This window comes from Lactuca virosa, chromosome 6 (assembly GCF_052849685.1).
Source record: "Lactuca virosa cultivar CGN04683 chromosome 6, Lactuca_virosa_CGN04683_v6, whole genome shotgun sequence".
In the NCBI taxonomy this organism is placed as follows: Eukaryota; Viridiplantae; Streptophyta; class Magnoliopsida; order Asterales; family Asteraceae; genus Lactuca; species Lactuca virosa.
The window spans coordinates 71,041,180-71,049,117 of NC_136431.1; the positions used below are offsets into that span (position 1 = coordinate 71,041,180).

At 33.5% G+C, this 7,938-nt stretch overlaps 1 protein-coding gene across 2 annotated transcripts; it reads left to right on the forward strand.

The window, feature by feature from the left end:
• The first annotated feature begins 1,524 nt into the window (after positions 1 to 1,524).
• Positions 1,525 to 6,636, forward strand: LOC145119272 (uncharacterized). 2 transcript variants are annotated; one of them, XM_079054898.1, is made up of 13 exons: positions 1,525 to 1,799; positions 1,906 to 2,037; positions 2,217 to 2,333; positions 2,437 to 2,487; positions 2,588 to 2,677; positions 2,764 to 2,910; positions 2,989 to 3,165; positions 3,339 to 3,911; positions 4,283 to 4,523; positions 4,598 to 4,968; positions 5,044 to 5,178; positions 6,118 to 6,311; positions 6,395 to 6,636. In XM_079054898.1, exons 1-13 carry the CDS (start codon positions 1,707 to 1,709, stop codon positions 6,456 to 6,458), a joined length of 2,385 nt encoding a protein of 794 aa, XP_078911024.1. In that variant the 5' UTR covers positions 1,525 to 1,706; the 3' UTR covers positions 6,459 to 6,636. The 2 variants fall into 2 exon arrangements, with proteins under 2 accessions (XP_078911024.1, XP_078911023.1); XM_079054897.1 differs by having other exon boundaries at positions 3,312 to 3,911; positions 6,395 to 6,635.
• Positions 6,637 to 7,938: the final 1,302 nt, after the last annotated feature.

Sequence of the window (7,938 nt, forward strand, 5' to 3'; positions counted from 1 at the left end):
CTTAATCCATGGTTTATATGAAGTTTTAATGGTTGAAATCCATGATTTAATTTTAGGGTTTGAAATCTTACAAATGGAAACAATGAATATGATGATTCTATGGCTTAATCTAGTTAGGATGAGTTTTTGTTAGCTTGATTAGACTGGTTTGACAAACATTTGAGCAGAGAATGGTCAAGTTAGGGTTTTTGTCCAAAATATAAGTTTTTGGCTAAAATCACAAGTGTTGTCTTAATGGATCAAGACATATATGAAAGGCTTAATGTATGTATATGGGCTAGGTGGCAGCAAGGAAAGATTTGAAGTCTTTTAAGTGAAGCTTTGGAAGAGTTGGAAGTAAGTTGCTATTCTTCAACCTAAGGTGAGTTTATACTTCTTTTTAGAGTATGTTTATGTATAGAAGCACATGTGTTACATATGAATGTGATGATGTAGTTAGTGATTACATCATCGTTGTATGTGAATGTTTGGATGTAGTTAACGATTACATCATTGTTAGATCATGATATGTTACATAACTTATGCTATGCATGCAAGAGTTAGATTAAGGGATCCATAGGAAGATTATGCTAGATTATGCATGGAAACAAAGATGATGATGATGATGATGATGATGATCGATTGTTTATCACCTGGTATATGTATAGATGTTTGGTAACTTATGTGACAAGCCAATATTATGTTATATATGTTTATGTTGTTTTTATTATGTATAACTCACCAGACTTATAGTATGACACATATTGTTTCCATGTGTTTAACACGTTCTGGTAGCAAGCGTTAGAATGAGGGCCTAGAAGCATTCAAGGACTATGGACTAGATTATTTTTGTATTCTGCAATTTATCATTGTTTGCTTAGTATGGTTATAGTATGAATATGGTAACACCTGTAACAAAATGTAATGTTTTGTTGGGAATACTTTTTAAAGTTTTTTTTTTTTTTGAAACTCTGGTTTTTGGTATAAGGATGTAACTTTGATATTATTTCCAATGTTTTAAATATTATATGTTTTATGAAAAGTACGAGTGGTTACATGATCAATTATTAAATGATTGCTTAGTAACTTATATAGAAAAAAAATATTTAGTAAAGTAAGTGATGAAGATTTAATTGTAAATTATTTATTTTTTAAAAATTATTAAACACTGCATACCTTAGAATTTTTATCTAGGTCATTGCCTCTCTCACCCCCAAAATTCTCCTCTTCCCTTTGCCCTGACTCCAACCCTAAGCTCTCCCGTTACCCAACCCCGACCCTTCCTCCGAATTCCAAGATCACCCCTGCTCCCGTCCTCATTAACCCCGTTTAGCCCATAATATTTCGTTTAACCTTCTTTACCTTATTTTGACTCGTTTATTTCGTTAACCTTACGTATTATATTATTTATTTATTTAAATACAAAATATATATTATACAATGTTACCTTATTTTGACTCGTTTATTATATGTATTTATTTTGTATTTTTAAGATAAAAGATAAAAATTATTCATGTTTTATTTCTATTATTTGATTGCATTTTTGTTGCAAAATTCCCTACTCAACTTATCATCGTCTTGACTGAAGGAAAGAAAACTCTACTAGAAACACACAAGATCGGAACCATAATTTGGGAAAGCATCACTACCACATTAGTTGAGTCGCTGGGGTTTTGGATGATCGGTTTTAATAATTCAATCAGTTTGCCACATTTTATAGTTTCTTAATGGGAGCGAGTAGAAAGCTTCAAGGCGAGATCGATCGGGTTTTGAAGAAAGTCCAGGAAGGAGTCGATATTTTCGACAGTATTTGGAACAAGGCAATTTCATTTAGTTATCTTCAACTTCTTGATTTTTTTTTTTCGTTTAATGCATATATTGATAGTTGATGTGTAACAGTCAGTTGTCGAAATTTTCGTTGTTTAGGTTTACGATACTGACAATGCCAATCAGAAGGAGAAATTTGAAGCCGATTTGAAGAAGGAGATCAAGAAACTTCAGAGGCACAGAGACCAGATTAAGACATGGATACAGTTCACCGAGATCAAGGATAAAAAGGTTAGTTTAATCGCTCTGTACAGTTGCTGCTTGCTTACCGAGTTACTGAAGTATCGAATACTGTTTTCCTAGTAGTTGTGTGCTGTTCGCTATTAGGTTTATCTCAATCCACAGAAAATATATTACAACAAAATTCTCTTTCATGCATGCTGACATCGGTTAGTGCCTCTTATGAGCAGGCTCTAATGGATGCTCGGAAGCTTATTGAAAAAGAAATGGAACGGTTTAAGATATGTGAAAAGGAAACAAAGACAAAAGCATTCTCCAAGGAAGGCCTTGGACAGCAGCCTAAAACAGTATGTATTACTATATTTCCACCATTGTTACTGTATGAATCTGAAATTGGACATTTGTGTACATCTTTTTTTACTGCATTAATCTGTTAATTCTCTGTTGTAGGATCCAAAGGAGAAAGCAAAGTCAGAGACTAGAGATTGGTTGAACAATACAGTATGGAACTATAGTACTATACTTTCATTTTGAAGTCTGATTTTGAATCACAAATTGGACATTGTATATAAATAATTAAATATACATTTTCTTGAATTAGGTGTCTGAGCTTGAATCTCAAATTGATAGTTTTGAAGCTGAGATGGAGGGGTTAGCTGTTAAAAAAGGGAAAGCAAGACCACCAAGATTGGTAATATAGCATATGAAGGGTACAACTTCTAATGAATAATGTTCATTGTTAAAATTTCATAACTTAATAAGCAATTTGTTTCACAGACTCATTTAGAGTCATCAATCAATCGACACAAAGCTCATATAATGAAGTTAGAGTTGATTTTAAGATTGCTGGATAATGATGAGTTGAGCCCTGAACAAGTCAATGATGTTAAAGATTTCTTGGATGATTATGTGGAACGAAATCAGGTTTTTTATTTTCTTTCACTTCAAGATTTTTTTTTTCAAAATGGATTCTGTTATTTAACTGAATCATTTCTCCTACAGGAAGCTTTTGATGACTTTGATGATGTGGACATGTTATACAACACCTTACCTTTGGACAAGGTAGAGTCACTTGAAGATCTAGTCACCATTGGTCCACCTGGCATTGTTAAGGGTGTTGGTGCTACAGCTGCTGTTTCAAGCATAAAATCAACCTTGTCTACTTCAGCTCAGTCTCTGGTATGTTCCAAGAAATTAGTTTGCCAACAATATGACACGTGTCAATTTCTGATTAGCTGTCATGCTTCAAGTTAACATCTTGAAGAATGAACACTGTACACATTTTTGTAATCAGTATCATTTAATTTTGGATTTTTGTTTTTTAGGCCACAATTACATCTCCTAATCAACAGGGGGATTCAGTACAGGAGCAGGTTGATGAGGTGGCGCCTCCCCAAGACAATATCTCAGAGTTAGGGCCAAAAACTCCATCTCCAAAAATCATTCCAATAACATCAGAAAGACCCCCTGCTACCCCTGTTGCCATTGCAGGTCCAAATCCTGTCAAGGGTATTTTGGACAATACAACCTTATCTGTTCCTTCAACATCAATAAACACTTCCACTAAGGAAGAAGAGCTTTCCACCTTTCCCACTCGTAAACCATCATTATCCCTTAGAAGTGGTGTGACCAATTTACCCTCCCTCACCATCCCAATCACCTCCGGAATCAGTGTTTCCAGCAGTGGATCTTTGACAACTCCATTGTCAGAAGCATCCAGGAGTGGAATGGTGCAACCATTGGTTTCTCCTTTAAGTAGTAGAATGCTATTACCACAAGTTGCCAAAACCAGTGAAACTGTTGGTGGTGGGGAGAGTGGTGAGGGTGGTGGTATGGCAGGGAGGGTGTTTTCATCACCTTCTGGAGTTCCTGGAATACAATGGCGACCTGGAATTGGAAATCCATTCCAAACTCAACATGAAGGGGTATGTTTAGTATTTTACTATGTTTTCCTCTATTTTGTCCATATGTGATTGACATGCCTAATTGTAGTTTTTGGTATGATGGAATCGATGTGGGAATGGAATGGCTCATTCCATTGGAAATAAAAGAAGTGTTTTTTTTTTGTCTTCTGTGATGAAATGGAATCAATCACAAAGAGAATGGAATGAAGGAAGTAATGGAATGGATCATTACATTCTGATATTCTATATCATGTTTTGGTTGGCTGAAGGAGTAGGATGAAGCATTTAAACATGTTGTTTGTTATGAAGAATTTCAAAAGTAAATGAAATTAAGTTGATAAATAATGAAATAATATAATTATTTCTAAAAATAACAATAATCTTTGGCACAGTTTCGTGGAAGAACAGAAATTGCACCAGACCAAAGGGAGAAGTTTTTACAAAGATTCCAACAAGTGCAGCAGCAGCAACAACAACAAGCTCCAAAGCAATTTACACCATTGCAGTTCAACTCTCAAACTTCAGGGGCACCTCTATCACTACCACCTCAAATTGTGGGACCCACCGCCACGTCAGCACTACAACCGAGTTTGACCGATTCACAGTCCGGTCAACACACACTCATGTCAACCGGTAAGTTTTACAAAAAAACTATTTTGTTTAAAGATGTTTCTGACTTTTTTTAAATAACAACGTACTTTAAGTAGATGTTGGCCACGTGAAAGCTGAGGAGCCGCAAATTGACGGTTCTGCCCCTGATTCTGCTCCTGTCCGTGAAACCGATTCAAAGGTGTCAATGTCATTTCCATCAGATACGGTGGCCGAGCCTGCCCAAGCTGCCCGAGATATCGATCTCTCTCCCGGGCAGCCTTTACAGTCGACTGCCCTTGCCCTTGGGGTTATTGGTAGAAGAAGTGTTTCTGAGGTTGGTGCAATTGGAGATACACTCGGTGGTGGTGGGACATTTTTGCCCTTGGGTGCCCCTCATGATCAGCAATCCACCTTTCAGTTGCTTGATTCCGCCTTTTATAAACTCCCACAACCTAAAGATTCTGAACGTGCAAAAAGCTACACTCCGGTATGAAAATGTTAAATTGTTTTGTTTTTAATAATCATATTTTTTGAATTTATTTTTATTTTTTGTTTATTTCAGAGGCGTCCGGCTGTGACCCCACAGTTCTACCCTCAAGTGCAGGCTCCAATTGTTAATAATCCAGCCTTTTGGGAAAGACTTGGATCTGATAACATTGGAACCGATACTCTGTTTTTTGCATTTTATTATCAACAGGTATTTACTATTTACATATAATATTAAATTTTATTAGTTATAGTTTTAGAGTAAATTACATTTTTAATCCTTAAGTATATCCGATTTTTGCAATTTTGGTCTTTAATCTTTAGGTTTTTGTAATGTTTTTGGTCCATGTTGCAAGAAAATGACTATTTTTGGACCAAAATTGAAAAAAAAAAATCAGCTATACTCAAGAAGGACCAAAATAGTCATTTTACTTGGAACATGGACCAAAAACGTTGCAACAATCTCAAATGAGGATCAAAATTGAAAAAACTATACTCAAGGACCAAAAATGCAGCTTACCCATTTATTAATTATGATTAGAGTAAGTTGTATTTGTGTCCCCTAAGTATAGCAGTTTTGGCAGTTTTCGACCCAAATAGTTTTCTCTTTGCAATTTTTTGGTCCTTAGTGGAGGATTTTGTAATGTTTTTGGTCCTTTGAGGCTTTTTTTAACAGTTTTGGTCCCTGTACCAAGTAATAGAGTAAATTACATTTTTTGGTCCTTGAGTTGATTTTTACAGTTTCGGCCCTAAAAAGTTTTTTCTTTCAGTTTTAGTCATTTTTTGAAGTTTTGTAATGTTTTTGGTCCTTATATCGTGTGAAATTACTATTTTTAGTCTATAAGTATAGCTAAGTTTTGCAAATTTGGTCCCAAAAATATGGTCATTTTACTTGAATTAGGGAGCAAAAATGTTACAAAACCTCCAGTAAGGACCGAAACTGGTCATTATGCCTAGAACATGGTCCAAAAACATCAAATAAGGACCAAAATTGCAGGAGAAAACTTATTGGGACCAAAAGTAGTTATTTACAAATAGTATATGGTTGAAATTGCAAAAGGCAACTATACCTAATAGGGACCAAAAGTGTAATTTACAAATAGTATATGGTTGAAATTGTGATACATTGATTGTATTTAAATACGTACAGAAGAGTTACCAGCAATATTTAGCTGCAAAAGAGCTGAAAAAGCAATCATGGAGATACCATAAAAAGTACAACACATGGTTTCAAAGGCATGAGGAGCCAAAAATTGCTACTGATGACTATGAACAAGGGACGTATGTGTACTTCGATTTTCATATGGCCACTGATACAGATCATCACCTCCTGCAACAAGGATGGTATGTACTACTTCAAAAAGATTCCACATCCAATTTTACGTTTTCACCCCCTTCATTTTTAATTATTTATTATTTATTTGCAGGTGTCAAAGAATCAAGACCGAATTCAAATTTGAGTATAATTTTCTTGAAGATGAACTCGTGTAAATAGTATACTGGTTGTATTGCATTGTTTCTGACTATCAGAAGAACTACATTGACAATTTTTGTTTTTTAGCTCATTAATCATGAAAAGATATATAATAATTGTACAGAAAAAAATCAGCCTTAAAAGAACAAACAGAAACAAAATAATTAGGAATTGTCTAACTGATTAAACGGAATTAATTGAATACTGCCTTCATGTTTAAAAAGTTGGATAACATGTTTTTGTTTGTTTTTATTTCCTATAAAAGTCGTATTATTGATTATTGTTATTATTGTGTGGGGGGAGAGATCAGAGATGGATTATCATCAGTTATGGTGGAAATAATAGGAACGCCTGTTTGGTTTAGAGCAAAATGATTACAGTATGCTTTTGTAGTTATTTTCTTCATGAATAATCATCTTTTACGATGTTCAGTATAAAAAACTATTGGGGGAATATGATATTTTAATTTATGTCGATATAAGTGGAGAAATGAAAAATAAATATAAAATAATAACCATGTTTTTTTAATCATTTGTCAAATCATAACTAAAAGTTAACAAAGATCACATTTTGAATTTGCAGGGGACCCAATGTAGTCGGCACGACCAAGTTTAGAACTAAAGAATATAAATTATTTTAGTTCTCCCAAATATACGAAATTAAGCATTGTGACATGAGTTTAGACTGACCGACAAATGCCACTATTCATCAAAAAATATAAATTATTTTCGTATACTTCCAAATTGTACATATTTTCACGGAATTCATGAATTTTATTCATAAATACATTTTTTTCAAAGTTTTTTTGGTAGTAGGAATATTCAAAAACCGTTTTGCACCAAAACAAAAGTTTAATATTGCAAAAATGAAGTTTTGGGTTGAGAGAGATTTTATAATTTTTTTTTCAGTTTGGTTTAAAAAAAATATAAAAATAAAAATAAATGTCTTATCGCCGTTTGCTTTCTCATTCGTTGTACGATGAAAACTAAGATGTATTATAATAGAATAGTATACTTAATTATTTAAAAAAAAATGCCTTATGGAGACCATTTTTGTAGCGAATAGTAGCATGGCGAAATTGGCGACAAGAATAATACTCTAGTTATTTTTTTAGCAAATTATAAAGAAAATTGATTATATTTATCATTTTTTTATACTTAATTTGAAAACAAATTAAGTTTGATAAATTCATCTTTATATTAGGTGTTGTTGAATCTTGTATTTTGACAAATTAAGATTGAAGGTCATTGCACAGTAAGACCATCCGTTATACCCACCACATACCACATATGTGGTGGATGCTACATCATCACCACATTACCCTACCACATACATGGGATACTTACCACTAACACACCACTCCACCTCATTTTTTTTATTTAAATTGAATTCAAAAACACAATAAAACATATTTTTTTTAAACTAGTTTTTTATTCAATGAAACATGATTACATTAATTTAAAACACACAACATAAAATAAAAACAAAAACATAAAA

Excerpts from the sequence above, each read along its gene's own strand:
- LOC145119272 (XM_079054897.1), top strand. The coding sequence starts at position 1,707 with ATGGGAGCGAGTAGAAAGCTTCAAGGCGAGATCGATCGGGTTTTGAAG. Across the intron at positions 4,969-5,043 it reads GTGCAAAAAGCTACACTCCG|AGGCGTCCGGCTGTGACCCC; the intron begins GTATGAAAATGT and ends TGTTTATTTCAG. Across the intron at positions 5,179-6,117 it reads TTGCATTTTATTATCAACAG|AAGAGTTACCAGCAATATTT; the intron begins GTATTTACTATT and ends AAATACGTACAG.